Source organism: Aquarana catesbeiana, linkage group LG11 (genome assembly GCF_042186555.1).
Source record: "Aquarana catesbeiana isolate 2022-GZ linkage group LG11, ASM4218655v1, whole genome shotgun sequence".
Classification (NCBI taxonomy): Eukaryota; Metazoa; Chordata; class Amphibia; order Anura; family Ranidae; genus Aquarana; species Aquarana catesbeiana.
The window spans coordinates 9,835,131-9,857,891 of NC_133334.1; the positions used below are offsets into that span (position 1 = coordinate 9,835,131).

Below are 22,761 nucleotides of genomic sequence, written 5' to 3' on the forward strand. Positions count from 1 at the left end.
AAAAACGGCATGGGAATTCCCCACAGGGGAACCCTGAACCAAAATTTAAAAAAAAAATGACGTGGGAGTCCCCCTAAATTCCATACCAGGCCCTTTAGGCCTGGTATGGATATTAAGGGGAACCCCGGCCAAAATTTTAAAAAAATGACGTGGGGTTCCCCCTAAATTCCATACCAGACCCTTCAGGTCTGGTATGGATTTTAAGGGGAACCCCGCGCCAAAAAAAAAAAAAAAACAGCGTGGGGTCCCCCCAAAGATCCATACCAGACCCTTATCCGAGCACGCAACCTGGCAGGCCGCAGGAAAAGAGGGGTGGACGAGAGTGCGGCACCCCCCCTCCTGAACCGTACCAGGCCACATGCCCTCAACATTGGGAGGGTGCTTTGGGGTAGCCCCCAAAACACCTTGTCCCCATGTTGATGAGGACAAGGGCCTCATCCCCACAACCCTGGCCGGTGGTTGTGGGGGTCTGCAGGTGGGGGGCTTATCGGAATCTGGAAGCTCCCTTTAACAAGGGGACCCCCAGATTCCGGCCCCCCCTGTGTGAAATGGTAAGGGGGTACTTACCTCTACCATTTCACTAAAAAACTGTCAAAAATGTTAAAAATGACAAGAGACAGTTTTTGACAATTCCTTTATTTAAATGCTTCTTCTTTCTTATATCTTCCTTCATCTTCTTCTTCTGGCTCTTCTGGTTCTTCCTCCGGTGTTCTCGTCCAGCATCTCCTCCGCGGTGTCTTCTATATTCTTCTCCTCAGGCTGCTCCGCACCCATGGCATGGGGGGAGGCTCCCGCTCTTCTCTTCATCTTCTTCTCTTCTTCCTTCTTCTCTTCTTCTCTTCTTCATTTTCTTCTCCGGGCCGCTCCGCACCCATGCTGGCATGGAGGGAGGCTCCCGCTGTGTGACGGCGTCTCTTCGTCTGACGGTTCTTAAATAATGGAGGGTGGGGCCACCCGGTGACCCCGCCCCCCTCTGACGCACGGTGACTTGATGGGACTTCCCTGTGACGTCACGGGGAATGCCACAGGGAAGTCCCGTCATGTCCCGTGCATCAGAGGGGGGCGGGGTCACCGGGTGGCCCCACCCCCCGTTATTTAACAACCGTCAGATGAGGAGACGCCATCACACAGTGGGAGCCTCCCTCCATGCCAGCATGGGTGCGGAGCGGCCCGGAGAAGAAAATGAAGAAGAGAAGAAGGAAGAAGAGAAGAAGAAGAAGATGAAGAGAAGAGCGGGAGTGCCCCCCATGCCATGGGTGCGGAGCGGCCCGAGGAGAAGAAGATAGAAGACGCCATGGAGGAGATGCTGGACGAGAACGCCGGAGGAAGAACCAGAAGAACCAGAAGATGAAGGAAGATAGAAGAAAGAAGAAGCATTTAAATAAAGGAATCGTCAAAAACTGTCTCTTGTCATTTTAACATTTTTGACAGTTTTTTAGTGAAATGGTAAGTACCCCCTTACCATTTCACAGGGGGGGGCCGGGATCTGGGGGTCCCCTTGTTAAAGGGGGCTTCCAGATTCCGATAAGCCCCCCGCCCGCAGACCCCCACAACCACCGGCCAGGGTTGTGGGGATGAGGCCCTTGTCCTCATCAACATGGGGACAAGGTGTTTTGGGGGGCTACCCCAAAGCAACCTCCCAATGTTGAGGGCATGCGGCCTGGTACAGTTCAGGAGGGGGGGCGCACTCTCGTCCCCCCCCTCTTTTCCTGCGACCTGCCATGTTGCGTGCTCGGATAAGGGTCTGGTATGGATTTTTGGGGGGACCGTTTTTTTTTTTTTTTTTGGCGCGGGGTTCCCCTTAAAATCCATACCAGACCTGAAGGGCCTTGTATGGAATTTAGGGGGACTCCCATGTCATTTTTTTTTTTAATTTTGGTTCGGGGTTGCCCTGTGGGGAATTCCCATGCCGCTTTTTATCAATGAACTTCTATGTGTATTGTCGGCAATGCAATAGCCGCAAGTAGTTTTAAATGGGTTTTTTCCTTCGAAATGTCATTTTGCTGTCAGACTGTTCTAAACACGGGAAACATGCGCCCCTTTACAGGCATAATATAGACACCCCCCAGCTACGAAATTTAAAGGGATATTACACTATTATTGTTTGACTTTAAGCATTATTAAAATCACTGCTCCTGAAAAAACGGCCGCTTTTAAAACTTTTTTTTGCATTGATCCATGTCCGCTGGGGCAGGACCCAGGTCCCCAAACACTTTTTATGACAATAACTTGCATATAAGCCTTTAAAATTAGCACTTTTGATTTCTCCCATAGACTTTTAAAGGGTGTTCCGCAGCATTCGAATTTGCCGCGAACACCCCAAATTGTTCGCTGTTCGGCGAATTTGCGAACAGCCAATGTTCGAGTCGAACATGAGTTCGACTCGAACTTGAAGCTCATCCCTAGTGGGAACAAGGTGCTTTGTCAGGAGGTTTCCCCCATGTTTAGGGCATATGGCCTGGTATATTTCAGGTGGGGGGGCGCCCACTCATCACATAGACTTTATGCATTTTTTTGTGAGGTGACCTCCTTAAAATCCACACCAGACTCAAAGGGTAATTTTTTTAAATTGTTGCTGTGAGTTGTCCAGGTAGGCAACCTTTTAGAGGTTGAGATCTACCTGGACAACATGGAAGAAATCAAAGGTCCCCAGGGGGGAGCGGTGCCCTTTTTAAAGACACCAAAAGAAAAGCCCCCAATAAATGACGGCATGAAGAACACATAGTGTGTCACAATAGTGTCCTCTGTCCTCTGCCCTGCTTCACCTTACTCCCCCCAGTAGTATCCTCTGCCCCCTTCACTTCCCATCACCTCCCACAGTAGTATCTTCTGCCTCCCTTCAGATCACCCCCCCTACAGAAGTGTCCTCTGCCCCTCCCGTAGCAGTGTCCTCAGCCCCGGTTCACATCACTCCCCCACTGTAGTGTCCTCTGCCCCCCCATTGCATTGGTCTCTGCCCTCTTCACATCACCTACCACTCAAGTGTAGTGTCCTCTGCCCCTATAGCAATGTCCTCTGCCCTGGTTCACATTACTCCCCCACTTTAGTGTCCTCTGCCCCTTTACATCACCCCCCACCTAAGTGTAGTGTCCTCTGCCCCTTCCGTAGCAGTGTCCTCAGCCCCGGTTCACATCACTTCTCCACTGTAGTGTCTTCTGTCCCCCATAGCATTGGTCAATGCCCTCTTCACATCCCCCACCCACTCAAGTGTAATGTTCTCTGCCCCCCCTATAGCAGTGTCCTTTGCCCTGGTTCACATCACTCCCCCACTTTAGTGTCCTCTGCCCCTTTACATCACCCCCACTCAAGTGTAGTGTCCTCTGCCCGGGTTCACATCACTCCCCCACTGTAGTGTCTTCTGCCTGCCCATAGCATTGTGCTCTTCCCCCATTCACATCACCCCCCACAGTAGTTTCCTCTGCCCCTCCCATAGCAGTGTCCTCAGCCCCAGTTCACATCACTCCCCCACTGTAGTGTCCTCTGCCCCCCCACCATTGCATCGGCCTCTGCACTCTTCACATCACCTCCCACTCAAGTGTAGTGTCCTCTGTTCCCCTATAGCAGTGTCCTCTGCCCTGGTTCACATCACTCCCCCACTTTAGTGTCCTCTGCCCCCCATAGCATTGGCCTCTGCCCTCTTCACATCAACCCCCCACTCAAGTGTAGTGTCCTCTGCCCTGGTTCACATTACTCCCCCACTGCAGTGCCCTCTACCCCCCATAGCATTGGCCACTGCCCTGTTCACATCACCCCCCACTCAAGTATAGTGTCCTCTGCCCCCTATAGCATTGGCCTCTGCCCCCCGTTCACATCACCCCTCAGTAGAGTCCCCTGACCCCCCCATAGCAGTGTCCTCTGCCCTGGTTCACATTACTCCTCCACTGTAGTGTCTTCTGCCTCCTATACCATTGGCCTCTGTCCTCTTCACATCACCCCTCACTCAAGTGTAGTGTCCTCTGCCCGTTCACATCACACCCCCACTGTAGTGTCCTCTCCCCTGCCCCATAGCAGTGTGCTCCTTCACATCTCCCCCCCACTCCTGTGTAGTGTCCTATGCTCCCCCATAGTAGTGTCCCCTGCTCCCTCCCCCACAGTTGTGTCCTGTGCTCTCCCAAAGCAGTATTCTTTGGCCCTTATAGCTGTCTTCTCCCCCTCCCCCCATAGTAGTGTTCTCTATCCTCCATAAGTAGTGTCTTTTGCCTCTTTCACTTCTTCCCTCACATACAGTAATGTACTCTGCCCCCCACATACAGTAGTGTACTCTGCCCCGCTATTGCAGTGTTTTATTCCTCCTTTACATCACCACCCCCAAAGCAGTTTCTTCTGGCCCCCATAGCAGTTTCCTCTGCCCCCCAGCCACAGTAATGCCCCCCCTAACATCACCCCCCTGACACAAACATATCCCCCCATATCATTTGTTTGATCATCCATTGCCTATTAACCAAAAATTGTCCATTACTGTTTTCTGACATTTGTTTCCCATTGAGTTCGGGGGGGTTCAGAACCGGCACCTGAACTTAAGAAACGTTCCACAAACCGAATGGGGGGGTACCTTCATTTCATTACTAGTAGTGAGGAGGGGTTCTGTTAATTCAAAAGTCCCCCAGAGCAATGCCCAGACCACCCCATGCCAATTGTTTGACCTTCCATTGCCTATTAACCAAAAATTGGACATTTACTGTTTTTAACATTTGTTTTCAATTGAGTTCGGAGGTGTTCAGAACTGGCACCTGAACTTCTGTAACATTCCCCAAACTGAACGTGGGGTGCCTTTATTTCATCACTAGTAGTGAGGAGGGGTTCCATTCATTTGAATGTCCCCCAGGGCAATGCCCATACCCCCCATGTCAACTGTTTGACCATCCATTGCCCATTAGCTGAAAATTTACTGTTTTTATTAACATTTGTTTCCCATTGAGTTTGGATAACACTGGTTTAGGAACAACTAATTTTAATGTCTGCTGATAACATTTAAAAAAAAGACTCACCTACAAATGTTTGTCATTTATTTTCTTCTCTTTCTCTTATTCAAAGATAAAGTCTGATATTAACAGAAAATAAAATTATTATATGTAACCATATTGCAGCTGCACAGCACTCTATATAAGAGAATGCAGTTTTATTCCATAGACATGATTTGTAGCCTTGTGTATTCCCAGATAATGTTATACCGGGTTATAGAGACCTCCCTTCATCTCCTTGCTGTTGTATTGTGTAGAATTATACTGACATCTCATACACAGATTGGAGAATTGTGTGTGCTCCTTCTGTATGTGACACCTTGTACTGCTGACACTGAAAACCCAAGACCGGCACTATCCTACATAACAGAGGAAGCCGCCGTATATGAAGACTATGAGTATTATCAGGATGGAGACGTTATAATCGGAGGGGTCTTCACTGTCAATAGTCTTTTAAGAGGAGCCATCGATGACTCTCTAACTATGCTCAGAATTTTTTTTATAATGTGGTGTTTGAAGTGAGTATCCTGCCTCATATGTAAAAGAGAACCTATCTCAAAAAAAGTTAAAATGTGTGACAATGCAGGAGAAGAATTAGGAGACAGGAACAGATCTCTCCACCCCATAACACCCTGAGCAAGGACCTCCATGGCAGGATCACCAGGCTTTATTTTATTGAAAGCTGCAGATCTACAAAGACTGAAAATGACTTTTGACATTAACATGTTAAAGCTTCTATGAGATTTTAGTGATTGGGATCACGTCTATTTTAATAGCAGGTTACGTCTGATTGCTTTCCTGTGTGTGAAGTCTAAAACCCCATACACACGGTCAGATTGTTGGCAGGGGATTGTATGATGACAGACTGTTGGCCTAAAATCCAACCATTAGTATGCTCCATCAGACAATTGTTGTCCAACTTTTGGCCAACAAATGTTGGATTGCAGGCTAGTAGATTTTTGGCAGGCAGCGGTCTGTTGTTAGATTTTCATATCGTCAATACACAAGTCCGTCACACAAAAGTTCAAAGTACAAACACTCATGCTCGGAATCAATGCTCACCAAACAAGACATTAGCAGAAGGTGCCCAAAGGGTGGCGCTCAAGAGCTGAGATTCCATGTAGTACGTCAATACGTTCGTGTTTGTTGGCCAACAATTGTGTGTCGTTAGTATGCAAGACACGTTCCTGGCACACACCCTTTTGACAAAAGTCTGACGCTCTGTAAAGCCAACAATCCGATCGTGTGTACGAGGCTTAACACTGGGGAAAAATAAATTTGGAAAGCTGGATTTTGACGGCTGCCACTGCAATCCCAATAGGGAAGAAAGTACTCGATAATGTATAAAAATTGCAAAGTGTATTCAAACAACATAAAAACATTACATTTTGAATTTAAATGTTCTATGTTGTTTCAATAAATTTTGTAATTTTTATACATTGTCGAGTACTTTCTTCCTCAATGGGATTGCAGTGGCAGCCGTCAAAGTCCAGCTTTCCAAATTCATTTTTTCCCTATACTACATAATTTTGGATGTGGTGCCACAAAATGTGGGTTTGTGTCTCAGATTTTCTCTATGAAGTCTAACACTGCATTGCTCTAGTTTCAGCTCCTACATTGTATCCTCAGTATTGATCCCGGCTTTGTCTGCTTTGTCTCTGATCTCACAGTGTGAGGGATTCCCGGGTACGGCGAAGACCACGCTGGCAGCAGACCGGTGTCATCCCAAACATACGCAGACACCTTTGTAGGGGTTTTGGGTTGCAGAAGGTCGGAATTTCATTTAGATCGTAAGCCTTTCTGTCAAACAGTGCACCCAGTAACAAAGTTGGGAGACAGGAATCCTGCACACTGTGACAAAGCAGACAAAGCCGGGATCAATGTAAGAGCTGAAACTTGAGCAATGCAGTGTTAGACTTCACACACAGGAAAGCAATCAGACGTAACCTGATATTAAAAATAGACGTGATCCCAATCACTAAAATCTCATAGAAGATTTAACATGTTAATGTCAAAAGTCATTTTCAGTCTCTATAAATCTGCAGCTTTCATTAACCATTTAAGGACCACCCCATGTACATTTACTGTGGCAGGGCAGCCTTTAAGCGCAAAATAACGTACCTGTACGTGATTCCTGTATATAGAGTGACTGGTGCTGCACTGCTACTAATAGAATAAATACATAAACATTAAAATGTGAAAAAAAAGTGAAATTTAAAAAACCGTAACCGCTTGCCGACCAGCCGGCGTCAGGTCGGCACGATCCCACGAACCGTTGTAGCCATACGTCGGCTCGCGGGATCGGGATAGCAGGCACGCGCACACTGCACAGCGGGAATGCCGATGCTCATGGCCGACGGTCACAATGACCGCCAGCCACGAGTGATTACGAGCACGAGAGGCAGAACAGGGAAGTGTGTGTAAACACACAAATCCTTGTTCTGTTCTAAGAGGAGTGACAGGTCGTGTGTTCCTATTTTTATTTATTTATTTATTTATGGTACTTATATAGCGCCGTCAATTTACGCAGCGCTTTACATATATATTATACATTCACATCAGTCCCTACCCTCAAGGAGCTTACAATCTAAGGTCCCTAACTCACATTCATACATACTAGGGCCAATTTAGACAGGATCCAATTAACCTACCAGCATGTCTTTGGAGTGTGGGAGGAAACCGGAGTACCCGGAGGAAACCCACGCAGACACAGGGAGAACATGCAAACTCCAGGCAGGTAGTGTCGTGGTCGGGATTCGAACCAGCGACCCTTCTTACTGCTAGGCAAGAGTGCTACCCACTACACCACTGTGCCACCCTATTAGTTCATATTAGTTAGGACCACGATCCGTCACTTCCTCTCTTCAGTCACCTCCCCCTACAGTTAGAAACATGTAGCAAGGAACACATTTAACTCATCACCCCTAGTGTTAACCCCTTCCCAGGGGCATAACTAGAATCTTCAGGGCCCCGGTGCAAGAAACCATGAAGGGCCCCCACCAATGGCATTGCTAGGTCTACAAAAGATCTCAGGCTAGAGCCCATAGCAGCTAAGTAAGGAAAGTCATACACTTTGGCGGGCATACACATATATATAATATATATGTGTATGTATATGTATATATATATATATATATTGTTACATATCTGAATGCAGATCCCCCACTTACATCAGTGTCCCCAGGGATCCACCACCTACATCAGGGTCCCCAAAGAGCCCCCCCTTACATCAGGGTCCTTAGAGAGCCTCCCCCTATATTAGGGTCCCCAGAGAGCCTCCCTCCTTACATACAGGTCCCCAGGGATCCCCCCTTACATCAGGGTACCCAGAGAGCCCCACTTACATCAGAGTTCCCAGGGAGCCCCTCCTTACATCAGGGTCCCCAGAGAGCCCCCCTTACATAAGGGTCCCCAGACAGCCTCCCCTTACATCAGGGTCCTTAGAGAGCCTCCCCCTATATTATGGTCCCCAGAGTTTCTCCCCTTACATCAGGGTCCCCAGAGAACCCCCCTTACATCAGGGTCCCCAGGGAGCCCTCCTTACATCAGGGTCCCCAGAGAGCCCCCCCTACATTAGGGTCCCTAGAGAGCCTCCCCTTACATCAGGGTCCCAAGAGAGCCTCCCTACTTATATTAGGGTCCTCAGAGCCCCCCTCATTATATCAGGGTCCCCAAAGAGCCCCCCCTTACATCAGGGTCCTTAGAGAGCCTCCCCCTATATTAGGGTCCCAGAGAGCCTCCCTCCTTACATAAGGGTCCCCAGGGATCCCCCCTTACATCAGGGTACCCAGAGAGCCCCACTTACAATAGGGTTCCCAGAGAGCCCCCCTACATTAGTGTCCCCAGAGAGCCTCCCTTACATCAGGGTCCCCAGAGAGCCCCCCTACATCAGGGTCCCCAGAGAGTCCCCTCCTTACGTCAGTGTCCCCAGAGCAATGGCGTCCCTAGGGGGGGCAGAGGGGGCCCTGACCCCCCCAACCTTATGCTGTGCCCCACCATGTGCCCCCCAATTAAAAAAAATTTTTTTTTTTTTTTTTTTACAAAAAATCAATGTCTAAGAGGGAGAGAGTACCCAGTCAGCTCCTGCGGGTGATTCCTCCCCCCTCCCTCTGCTCGCTGACACTGCATAATGCGAGCGCTCACACAACCACGGCCGCCCGATCTGCTTCTTCCCCTGCATCCTCATTGGCAGGGAGAAGAGCGAGTTGCAGGAAGGACTCCACCGGGACTCTCAGTTACTGAAAAAACAGACTGATTTGTCCCATCCTTAGGACAGGAGAACCAGCCTGTAATTTCCAAGAGATGCCAGACCAGCGCTGTCAATAGCAGGGGCAGGACAGCAAGAGGAGGCTGGGGAACCCCACAGTGGCAGAACACCAGGGCCCGGAGGCAAGACAACCTTTGCAACCCTGATAGTTCTCCCACTGCTTTGGACCCTTATATTTTCTTGGTATGCTGGTGACATATATCTCTTGTTTTCTGCCACCCTGGGGGACCCCAATACAGTAAGAAGGGAGCGTACTGCAGAACATGTGAAAGGGCCCATTGTGGGGTCATAGTAAAGGGCCCCAGGATATATATACATATATATATATATATATATATATATATATATATATATATATATATATATATATATATATATATATATTTGCATTTTATAGTTGCCCCCCTACTTTTGTCCCTGTCCCCCCATGTGCCCCCCCTAAATATGAAAGCTGGAGACGCCACTGCCCCAGAGACCCCTTTCATTACATCAGGGTCCCCAGAGACCCCTTTCCTTACATCAGGGTCCCCAGAGAGTACCCCTAACATCAGGGTCCCCAGAGAGCCCCTCCTTACATCAGGGTCCCCAGAGAGCCCCCCTTACATCAGGGTCCCCAGAGAGCCTCCCCTTACATCAGGGTCCCCAGGGAGCCCTCCTTATATCAGGGTCCCCAGAAAGCCCCCCTACATTAGGGTCCCTAGAGAGCCTCCCTCCTTACATCAGGGTCCCCAGGGATCCCCCTTACATCAGGGTACCCAGAGAGCCCCCCCAAGACATCAGGGTCCCCAGAGAGCCCCCCCAAGACATCAGGGTCCCCAGAGGGCCCCCCCATACATCAGGGTCCCCAGAGAGCCCCTCCTTACATCAGGGTCCCCAGAGAGGCCCTCATTACATCAGGGTCCCCAGAGAGCCCCTCCTTACATTAATGTCCCCAGAAAGCCCCCCCCTTACATCAGGGTCCCCAGACTGCTGACCCCCCCTCCTTCAAGAGGTTCCCCATGTACCTGGCTGGTGGAGGTGGGAGGCGGCGATCAGCAGCTCTATGGTGTCCACAGGCAGGGGAATCTCCATGAGGCTTGTAGTTCTTCTCCTGAGTGTATACAGTGGAGAGGGGAGGGGCCTCTGACCCAGGCAGGTATCAGCAGCAGTGTACAAGTAGAGCCGACTCGCTGAAAGTGAAACTGATACCTGCCTGGGTCAGAGGCCCCTCCCCTCTTCTCTCCACTGTATACACTGACACTGGGGAAGAACTACAAGCTGCAGGGAGATCCCACCGCCCACAGGAACAAGAGAGCTGCCGATCGCTGCCTCCCACCTCCCCCCACTGCATTCCAAATGGCAAGCCAGAGATGCAGGGAGAGATGCCGGGTCTTGGGCCCCCCCACAGCGGCAGAATGGCAAGGCCCAGTCGCAAGTGCGACTGCAGTGACCCCTATAGTTCCGCCACTGCCCCTTCCCTTCCAGTGACATTTTTACAGTAATTAGTGCATTTTTATAGCACTGATTGCTGTATAAATGTCAATGGTCCCAAAAAATGTGTCAAAAGTGTCCAATGTGTCTGCCATAATATCGCAGTCCTGATAAAAATCGCCACCATTACTAGTAAAAAAAAATAATAATAATAAAAATGCTATAAATCTATCCCCTATTTTGTAGATGCTATAACCAATCAATATAAACTTATTGCAATTTTTTTTACCAAAAATATGTAGAAGAATACATATTGGCCTAAACTAAGAAATAATTAGCTTTTTTAAAAAAAAAAATGGGGATATAGCAAAAAGTACAAAATATTGAGTTTTTTTCAAAATTGTCGCTTTTTTTTGTTTATAGCGCAAAAAATAAAACCCGCAGAGGCAATCAAATACCACCAAAAGAAAACTCTATTTGTGGGAAAAAAAGAACGTAAATTTTGTTTGAGTGCAGCGTTGCATGACCGCGCAATTGTCAGTTAATGCAACGCAGTGCCGCATCGCAAAAAATGGCCCGGTCATTCAGCAGCCAAATCTTCCGGGGCCGAAGTGGTTAAAATCTTCAGTAATAGTAGTGATATCTTATAAAGGTGAAAGGTCTCTTGTGCAAAATACAAATATCGAGGTGACATAAAGGTGGGTGTCTTTTCTTTCTTGTGCCGTGACACCTAGGTGCAAGGTGGCCTCTTACCTTATGGCTGTAAGAAAACTGCATGTAGAAAACAATAGATGTCCTGGACGATCTTGTTACAAGCCTTTATGGATAGATACCAATGGTTTCGTCTAGGTGGCGTTTAATCGAAAATCCCCCCAGAGATAGGGTATAAAGGTGTACTTCTTAAATCTAGTGTGTTTTGAGTACCCCTCCCGGGTTCACCCATAAAGATATGTGAAGAGAAAGGGGGTTCCAAATAGTGTGATAACGTAAAAACAAAATGTACTTTATTCAGCTTCCAGCTGTGGTACTCACATGACCAAAGCAAGTTAAAAGCATGTAAACTACAAGCGGTGAGCTTGTGCACAAAGAATGTCACGTCCGGTTTGCCTGTCTGTCCCAACGGCGTAGTGTCACACTCACGTGACTTCATCAGGGGGACAACGTGATCCCTGTTGTGATTGGACACAGCAGGAGCCAATCAGCAGATCCGGTGGCTGCAATGCCCACCCGCGATCATTCGTAGGAGAGGCAGAACGGCGCTGTAAACAAGGCAGACCATCGTTCTGTCAGAAAGGAAGAGAGAGATCTTGTGTTCCTGCTAATCAGGAACACAGATGTCTTGCTTCCTCCAGTCTGTCCATCCCCCACACAGTTAGAAAGCACCCCCTAGGAGCACACTTAACCCGTTGATCACCCTTGATAATAACCCTCTCCCTGCCAGTGTCATTTATACAGTGACAGTGCATTTTTTTTATTTAGCACTGATCACTATATTAGTGTCACTGGTCCCCAAAAAGTGTCACTTAGTGTTAGAGCTGCAGGATTAATCATTAAAAAATTGTGATCTCGATTCAACACCCCTTACGATCTCTATAGAGAAATTCACGATATTTTCATGTAAAAAGTGTAGAGAGTTCTCTGCTCACTCAGCTGTCAAAAGAAAAAACCCGGGCAGCCTGCCAAGTTTTTCACAACATTGTCCAGGCTAGTAGATTAACTATAAACATTGTAGCTTTTGGTTGTTAGATCAAAGGGATGAACTTCTGTGTGTAGATGAGGTCAGTTTAACTCCTTAAAGACTAAACCTTTTTCTGACACTTGTTTCTTACAAAGTTAAAATCAGTATTTTTTGCTAGAAAATTACTTAGAACCCCCAAACATTATACATATTTTCATGAGAGAATCGTGATCTTTTTGTTAAGCAAAAAAAAAATTTTGATTCTCATTTTAGTCTTGAATCGTGCAGCTCTACTTAGTTTACAGATTTGTCTGCCGCAATGTCGCAATCGCACTAAAAATGGCTGGTCGCCACCATTACTAGTAAAAACAATTAAAAAAAATCAAAGGTCCATACATCTATCCCAAAGTTTGTAGACGCTATAACTTTTGCACAAACCAATCAATATTTTTGCAATCTTTTTTACCAAAAATATGTAGCAGAATACATATTGGCCTAAATTGAGGAAGAAATTTGATTTTTTTTTACATTTTTTTAATTGGAAATGTCTTATAGCAGAAAGTTAAAAATATTGTTTTTTTTCAAAATTGTCGTTTTTTTTTTTATTATAGTGCAAAAAAAAAAACTGCAGAGGTGACCAAACACCACTAAAAGAAAGCTCTATTTGTGGGAAAAAAAGGACATCAGTTTTATTTGGGTACAGCACGACCGTGCAATTGTCAGTTAAAGCAAAACAGTGCGGTATCACAAAAAATGGCCTGGACAGGAAGGGGGGTAAACCTTCCGCAGCTGAAGTGGTTAAAATAATGCCTGGAGGTCCTTGCTCAGGGTGTTATGGGGTGGAAAGCTCTGTCCCCATCTCCTAATTCTTCTCCTGCATTGTCTCCCCTTTACACATTTCAGTGAAGAAGTGGCTTTGATAAGCTATGAATTGTCCTCACCATTACATGAATGAATGTGACTATGACGAGCTATACCGTGACCTGGATAAATGAGAACCTTCATAAACCTATTACCCATAGGATTCAAACATCTGAGATGTACAAATATTAAATGAAGTCTTTTTGCACCTTAGGCTGGGCTGCTGATTCCTGACAGTGACACTGGTACTGGCAGGGCCAGACTGGCCTACCGGGATACCGGGAAATTTCCTGGTAGGCCGCCTGCCCTGGGCCCGCTTTGAGTTGCGGCTGCAGCACTCCGCTCTCCTCCTCCTGTGTATCATGGAGCTGGCTGGGTCTGTGTTCGACGACCGCGCTGTAACAAGGTCCCGCCTCCCTAGACCAGCTCGTGTAGATTGAATCAGTGTTCTGCCTATCACACAAGCCGGTCTAGGGGGGCGGGACCTTGTTACAGCGTGGCTGCTGAACACAGACCCAGCCAGCTCTGTGATACTCAGGAGCAGATGCCCGCTGTGTGTGTGTGTTACCAGGCAATGGTGAGTCTGTATTAATTGCCACAGTGAGACTGCATTCATGGGCACAGTGCGGCTGTAATGGTGGGCACAGTGAGGGTGCAATGGTGGACACAGTGAAGCTGCAATGGTGGGTACAGTGAGGCTGCATTCACGGGCACAGTGAGGCTGCAATGGTGGGCACAGTGAGACTGCATTCATGGACACAGTGAGGCTCTATTTGATGGGCATAGTGAGGCTGCATTCACGGGCACAGTGAGGCTCCATTCATGGGCACAGTGAGGCTCCATTCACGGGCACAGTGAGGCTGCATTCACGGGCACAGTAAAGCTGCATTTGATGGGCACAGTGATGCTGCATTGATGGGCAGTGAGGCTGCATTGATGGCCACAGTGAGGCTGCAATGATGGGCACAGTGATGCTGCATTCATGGGCACAGTGAGGCTGCAATAGTGGGCACAATGAGGCTGCATTCACGGGAACAGTGAGGCTGCAATGGTGGGCACAGTTAGACTGCATTCACAGGCACAGTAAGGCTGCATTCACTGGCACAGCAAGACTGCAATGATGGGCACAGTGATGCTGCATTCATGGGCACAGTGAGGCTTCAATAGTGGGCACAATGAGGCTGCATTCACGGGAACAGTGAGGCTGCAATGGTGGGCACAGTTAGACTGCATTCACAGGCACAGTAAGGCTGCATTCACTGGCACAGCAAGACTGCAATGATGGGCACAGTGATGTTGCATTCATGGGCACAGTGATGTTGCATTCATGGGCACAGTGAGGCTGCAATGGTGGGCACAGTGAGGCTGCATTCATGGGCACAGTGAGGCTGCAATGGTGGGTACAGTAAGGGTGCAATGATGGTCACAGTGAAGCTGTATTTGATTGGCACAGTGAGGCTGCATTGATAGGCACAGTGAGGCTGTATTTGATTATCACAGTGAGGCTGCATTGGTGGGCACAATGATGGTCACAGTGATGCTGCAATAATGGGCACGGTGATGCTGCATTCTTGGACACAGTGATGCTGCATTCTTCAACACAGTGAGGCGGCTTTTGATGGGCACAGTGAGGCTGCATTCACAGGCCCAGTGAGGCTACATTTGATGGCACAGTGAGACCGCATTCATGGGCACAGTAACACTGCATTGATGAGCACAGTAAGGCTGCATTTATGGGCACAGTGAGGCTGCAATGGTGGGCACAGTGAGGCTGCATTGATGGGCACAGTGAGGCTGCACTGGTGGGCACAGTGAGGCTGCAATTGATGGGCACAGTGAGGCTGCAATTGATGGGCACAGTGAGGCTGTATTTGATTGGCACAGTGAGGCTGCATTGATAGGCACAGTGAGGCTGTATTTGATTATCACAGTGAGGCTGCATTGGTGGGCACAGTGAGGCTGCAATTGATGGGCACAGTGAGGCTGCAATTGATGGGCACAGTGAGGCTGTATTTGATTGGCACAGTGAGGCTGCATTGATAGGCACAGTGAGGCTGTATTTGATTATCACAGTGAGGCTGTAATTGGTGGGCACAGTGAGGCTGCAATTGATGGGCACAGTGAGGCTGTAATGGATTGGCACTGATGAGGCTGCATTTGATGGGCACTGGTGAGGCTGCATTGAGCTCTTGTATCATGTCTGCAGTCTCTGACCATCTCCTGTATCATGTCCACATTCTCCGTGGGAGTCTGGAGAGGAGTCAAGAGTGGGAGCACCGCCGGGATGGGGGTCATGGGAGAAGTCAGACGTGTGTGGACTGTGGTGAGGAGTAGGTGTATGGGGTAAATCCGCGCTATGAATTGGGTATTTTAGTTGTGGATATGGCTGCTGCCTCTACACATACAATACCGCCTAAGTGGAAAGTATTAGAAAATGGTAAAAAAGCAGGAGTAGTATGGCGCTGCCCTTATGGAGACAAAAAGATATTTTTCTTCTTTGTAGTAAATGTGTTACTTAGTGACCTTATTCCTAAAGAATTGCTTCTAAAACCTGTATGTGTCAAAAGGTTGAATAAAAACTGTGACTGGTGACGATTTTTTCTATTAAAAGTGAAAAATGCAACATATGGTGCTCCAATTATTCAGCAAAGGTGCATTGTGCGCTTTAAATTAGGTAATAAATTAGGTAAATAGTTGTGGATATGGATACAATACCACCTAAGTGGAAAGTATAAAAAAGGATACAGGAGTAGTATGGCGCTGCCCTTATGGAGACAAAAGGACTTTTTCTTTAAAATAAACAATAGCTCTATAATTCCTAAAGTATTGCTTCTAAGCCTGTGTGCGCCAAATGATTAAATAAAATCTGCGACTGGTGCTAAGTACTTACTATTAAAGGTACAATTGCAACATAGGGTGCTTCAATTATTCAACAAAAGTGCATGGTGCAACATCACTCAAGTGACCAGTGTTAAACCATAAAAATTTATACAAAATTGTGCAAATTATCCATCATATATAGTGACTGATGTGCTGTGACCAGTAATAGTTGGATAGGAAAAGTTCCGTTTATGAAAAAACAAGTTCTTTTTAAAATTGTTTTGAAGTGTTCAATCCCTGAGGGTCAAATATCTGTAGGAAAGCTTCTTATCCAGGAGCTGGTTTCTTTAATTAGTGCCTTGTCTGCATGCTCTGACAATGCTTGCACTCACCAGATTTTTCTTTCCCCTGCAGGGGATAAGAAGTTTTGTTTTGATGTGTTCAATCCCTGAGGGTCAAATATCTGTAGGAAAACTTCTTATCCCCTGCAGGGGAAAGAAAAATCTGGTGAGTGCAAGCATTGTCAGAGCATGCAGACAAGGCACTAATTAAAGAAACCAGCACCTGGATAAGAAGTTTTCCTACAGATATTTGACCCTCAGGGATTGAACACATCAAAACAATTTTAAAAAGAACTTGTTTTTTCATAAACGGAACTTTTCCTATCCAACTATTACTGGTCACAGCACATCAGTCACTATATATGATGGATAATTTGCACAATTTTGTATACATTTTTATGGTTTAACACTGGTCACTTGAGTGATGTTGCACCATGCACTTTTGTTGAATAATTGAAGCACCCTATGTTGCAATTGTACCTTTAATAGTAAGTACTTAGCACCAGTCACAGATTTTATTTAATCATTTGGCGCACACAGGCTTAGAAGCAATACTTTAGGAATTATAGAGCTATTGTTTATTTTAAAGAAAAAGTCCTTTTGTCTCCATAAGGGCAGCACCACACTACTCCTGTTTTCCTTTTTTATACTTTCCACTTAGGTGGTATTGTATCCATATCCACAACTATTTACCTAATTTATTACCTAATTTAAAGCACACAATGCACCTTTGCTGAATAATTGGAGCACCATATGTTGCATTTTTCACTTTTAATAGAAAAAATCCGTCACCAGTCACAGTTTTTATTCAACCTTTTGACACATACAGGTTTTAGAAGCAATTCTTTAGGAATAAGGTCACTAGGTAACACATTTACTACAAAGAAGATAAATATCTTTTTGTCTCCATAAGGACTGTGGTGAGGAGACTATAGGATAAAACCAGAGCCACCGAGCTGGAGCCGATTGAGCCCTGCACGGTGCACCTGAGAGGAGGTCAGTGACAGCACCGCTAGGCGAGTCTGAGGGGGTCACTGATGTAAGGGGGATGAATACGATAATGTAAGGGGGCACTGATAGGTTTCCCCCTTATATCAGTAACCCACCCCCCTTACCTTAGTGCATTCTTTCTGCGGAAGGTCCCCCCCCCCCACGTTCTGAGTTCCTGGGGTCCCCCTTGATGATTGACCACTTTTAACTGGAATTTGCTTATATATATATATAAAAAGCCCTATGTGATTTCATATCTGTATTATCTATATATAATACACTCTTCAAATGTGCTTTATGTGTTTTCCCTTTCATGAACAAGAAAATAATGATGTTATGCTGTTGGGCTGGTATAATTATGCTATGGGGCTGGTATAATTTTTTTTCCAGGGCTGTTTTTTATTCCCATTCCAGACCTGGCTACTGGTGTGTAGGGCAGCCATCAGAAATTTTTGGACCCCTCACACAGCTTTAGACCTGGGTCCCCCGCCCCCCCGAGCCTGACCTCCAACATTCCCCAGGGCTTGCCTATGTGTCATCCTACCGAATCCGCACACCGGCCAACTCCCCTGTACGCCCCCCCTCAATCCTGTATATATGTCAGCCCCCTCACACCTGTATATTTGTCAGCCCCCCAAACCTGTATATTTGTCACCCCTCCCACACACATCTGTATATATGTCGCCCCCCCACACACCTGTATATATGTCGCCCCCCCACACACCTGTATTTTTGTCCTCCCCAAACCTGTATATATGTCAGCCACCCTCACACCTGTTTATATGTCAGCCCCCCCACACACACCTGTATATATATGGCAGCCCCACACACACACTTGTATATATGGCAGCCCCCCACACACACCTGTATATATGTCAGCTCCCCATAAACACACACACCTGTATATATGGCATCCCTTCTTACACACACCTGTATATATGTCAGCTCCCCCACGCACCTGTATATATGTCAGCCCCCCTCACACAACTGTATATATTTCAGCCACCCCTCCACACACCTATATATATTTCAGCCCCCCATACACACACACCTGTATATATGGCAGCCCCACACACACACTTGTATATATGGCAGCCCCCCACACACACCTGTATATATGTCAGCTCCCCATAAACACACACCTGTATATATGGCATCCCTTCTCACACACACCTGTATATATGTCAGCTCCCCCACGCACCTGTATATATGTCAGCCCCCCTCACACAACTGTATATATTTCAGCCACCCCTCCACACACCTATATATATTTCAGCCCCCCATACACACACACCTGTATATATGGCAGCCCCACACACACACTTGTATATATGGCAGCCCCCCACACACACCTGTATATATGTCAGCTCCCCATAAACACACACCTGTATATATGGCATCCCTTCTCACACACACCTGTATATATGTCAGCTCCCCCACGCACCTGTATATATGTCAGCCCCCCTCACACAACTGTATATATTTCAGCCACCCCTCCACACACCTATATATATTTCAGCCCCCCATACACACACACCTGTATATATGGCAGCCCCCCTCACACACACCTGTATATATGTCAGCCCCCTCACACAACTGTATATATTTCAGCCCCCCCACCCACACACACCTGTATATATATCAGCACCCCCACACACACCTGTATATGTGTCAGCCACCCCTCCACACACCTGTATATATGTCAGCCCCCCACACACTTGTATATATGTCAGCCACCCCTCTACAAACACCTGTAGATATGTCAGCGCCCTCCCACACACCTGCATATATGTCAGCGCCCCCCCACACACCTGCATATATGTCAGCCACCCCCCCACACACCTGTATATATGGAAGTCCCACATACACAAATCTGTACACACACAAGCCTCTGGCCCCTCCCTGTACACAAACAGCCCCCTCCCTTTCCTTCACAGCCCCTACTTCCTACCTGGTCCCAGCTCGTTTTTACAAAGCTGACATGTTGGTGAGAAGCACAGTACAGGCAGATCACTGTTACACGAGGAGTGCACATGCACATAGTAGCCAGAGGTGGCTGTAAAGAGCTTGATGTCTAAAATCAATGAGAACTGCAGAAACTGTGAGATTGTTTCTATACTGCACACCACGGATCCCCTTCACACATCCTGCCTTCTTCTGGCATGGGCAGGCCCCTTACAGTTGTAACGGCTGAACCCCCTGATGGTGGCCCTGCTGGTGTGCAAAAGGATCAAGGAAAGAAGAACCCATGGGGTACCCCCAGGGACCACAGCGTGCAATCTAAGTTGCCCCCAATGCAGGTGGCAAGGAAAGAAGGCCAAAAACCAAAATAAAGATAAAAATAAAATGGTGTAAGAATAAACTGTGAACTGTGACAATGTGAACACACAGAATTAAAGAGGTTGTAATCTCAGAAAAAAAAAACCCTGTAAGACCAAGGCTCAATATCAAATACTTACCTTAGATCAATGCTGTGGCAGCAGTCCACTGTACACCGCTGTGACCGGCGACATGTCTCCCGGAGTTATTTCCGGGTTTGAGGGCTCCGATGCTGTGATTGGCTGGAGCCGCAATGCCGTCACTCCTGCGCAATGCTCGAGGGAGCCGCTGGTCATGGCACGGCTGCTGAAGAAATGGCACGAGCGAGCCATTTCTTCAGTGCACATGCGCTGATGACGTTGGTGCAAGTGTATATGGTAAATATATTTACAGTACCTACAGGCAAGCCTTATTATAGGCTTACCTGTAGGTACAAGTGGTGTAACAAGGTTTACAACCACTTTAACCACAATAACAAATGACACAAAGATAAAGGTGGGCAGCTCAAAACTAAATGGCAGCCAACTACTCTACCTATGTAAGTGATGATACTGGGTATACAGGAGCTGGTGCATGCAAACAAGGAGAGAAAATCACAGTAATAAAAGCATATACATTTATTAAACAATAAAACTGCACTTACAAAGATGACAAAGTACAGGTGGGTATTGTGAGCTACGGTGGAACATAAAAGTCTCACAAGGAAAGTCTCTCCAGCTTCGGCCACAGGCATGGGAAAGCCTGGAAGGTGGGCACCGATCCCATTGTGGAATCCCCTGGGTAACGCACGGGAACTGAAAGAGCCACCATGGACACAAGGAACTCCCTCATCTGACATCACATTCTGGGCATGCGCAGTAGAAATGCGTTTTGAGGCATGCTAACCTCTTCCTCGGCCTACTATCACTTTTAATGTGCAAAGCAAGGATGAAATGTACTAAAGTCAAGGAGCACAGCTTGGGGTTTTACTACAAGGATTAAGATACTGTAGAGCAGTGGTCCCCAACCTTTTTGGCACCAGGGACCGGCATTGTGGATGAAAATTGTGCCAAGGCCCAAGGTGGGGGGGGTGGGGGGCTTGTCTGGGTGATAATGCGTTTTTTCACAGCCAATTTGTCAGGAAATGGCTGGTGTTAGCACTTTAATCTTCACAACACCATGGTTAATATGGTGTCAGGATGATTGAAGCGCAATATTTTTATTATTATATTGTAATATAAGATTAAATAGTTCAACTCACCATAATGCAGAATCTGCCACCAGATGCAGCTTGCCACCAGATGCAGATTGCCACATGCCACCAGATTCAGATTGCCACAGTCACATGCCACCAGATGCAGATTGCCACATGGCACAGTCACATGCCACCAGATGCAGATTTCCACATGCCACAGTCACATGCCACCAGATGCAGATTTCCACCAGATGCATATTGCCACATGCCACAGTCACTTGCCACCAGATGCAGATTGCCACATGCCACGAGATGCAGATTGTCACATGCCACAGTCACATGCCACCAGATGCAGATTTCCACATGCCACAGTCAGATGCCACCAGATGCAGATTGCCACATGCCACAATCATATGCCACCAGGTGCAGATTGCCACATGCCACCAGATGCAGATTGCCACATGCCACCAGATGCAGATAGTCACATGCCACCAGATGCAGATTGCCACAGTCACTTGCCACATGCCACCAGATGCATATTGCCACATGCCACAGTCACATGCCACCAGGTGCAGATGGCCACAGTCACTTGCCACAGTCACATGCCACCAGATGCAGATTGCCACATGCCACCAGATGCAGATTGCCACAGTCACATGCCACCAGATGCAGATTGCACATGCCGCTGTCTCCTGCCACAGAGGCAGTGCACTGGAGTGGTGGGTTCCGTGTGAGGGAGAACAGCGGTGATGTGGGGCGGGCGGTGAGAGATGATGTCATCTCTCTGCTCACCGGCTTCACCTCCAACAGTATACTGGCTGGGCTGTGTGGGCGGAACAGCGGTGATGTGTGTGGGTGATGGGAGATGATGTCATCTCTCTGCTCGCCTGCTTCACCCCCAACAGTGTAGCTGCAGGGCTGTGTGGGCGGAAGTGCAGTGATGGCGGTGATCTCTCTGCTCACCCGCCACCACACCTCAGATAGTTCAGACTTCGCAGCCCAGCTGCAAACAAGCTGCGGCCTGGTAGTGGGATGCGGCCCAGGGGTTTGAGACCTCTGCTGTAGAGGATACCGCAGAGTAAAATTGGGCAGTAGAACAGTTTGAGTTAGGGATAGTAGGCCTAACTGCTATATGCCTAACTTTTATTTTCTCTATTGGGACAGAGGGTGCAATGAATGTGAGTGATAAAGTGTGAGATGGTAAAAGTGTACACTACTTTTACATTTTCTTTCAAATAATGTAGCGGTGTGCGGCGAACAAAAGACACTGTTGGGGGTGAAGCAGGCGAGCAGAGAGATGACATCATCTCAAGAAAAGATGGTAAGTAACATGTGAATGCTTTGCTTTGACCACCCAAACTTAAATAAAGGCCCTATCAACATAAAATTTTAAAAAAGTGTACTCTAAAATAAAGGTCCTTTCTCACAAATAAAAACCAATATACCCCCCAAATAACTGAAAAGTCCAAATCATACGTTTTTGTTTTTTGTTTTGCAGTCCTCAGCCACACTTTTATAAGGATCTGTTGACTTTTTTTTATGCCATTGATGAAATTAACAATAACCCTACAATGTTACCAAATATTACTCTTGGATATCACGTATATGACTCCTGTCAGGAGAGCAGAAAGGCGATAAAAAACACATTGCAGATTTTATCTGGACCAGGAAAGATGGTTCCAAATTACTCTTGCAGAGAACGTAAAAAAATACTGGGCTTCATTGGAGACCAGAGCTCTTCAACCACCACATCTATAGCACAGATATTGGCTTTATATCATTATGCGCAGGTCAGTAAGGCCTTTTTTCTTTTAGAATTTAAGTTGACTTCATTAAAACAGTTTATTGTGAGACGGTCTAAATTTCATTTTCAAATGTTCAGATCTGATCATACAGCAATGGCCTTACCAGCCAGGACCATTGTTAATGGTCTTCAATAC

General features: G+C 47.0%; 1 protein-coding gene across 1 annotated transcript in view; it reads left to right on the top strand.

Moving 5' to 3' along the window:
• LOC141112906 (vomeronasal type-2 receptor 26-like) overlaps positions 1-22,761 on the top strand; it is a 67,818-nt gene that overhangs the window by 14,691 nt on the left and 30,366 nt on the right. The window contains exon 3 of the mRNA XM_073606010.1: positions 22,320-22,611. Coding sequence (XP_073462111.1) covers positions 22,320-22,611 — 292 coding nt within the window. The remainder of the gene's footprint in view (positions 1-22,319; positions 22,612-22,761) is intronic.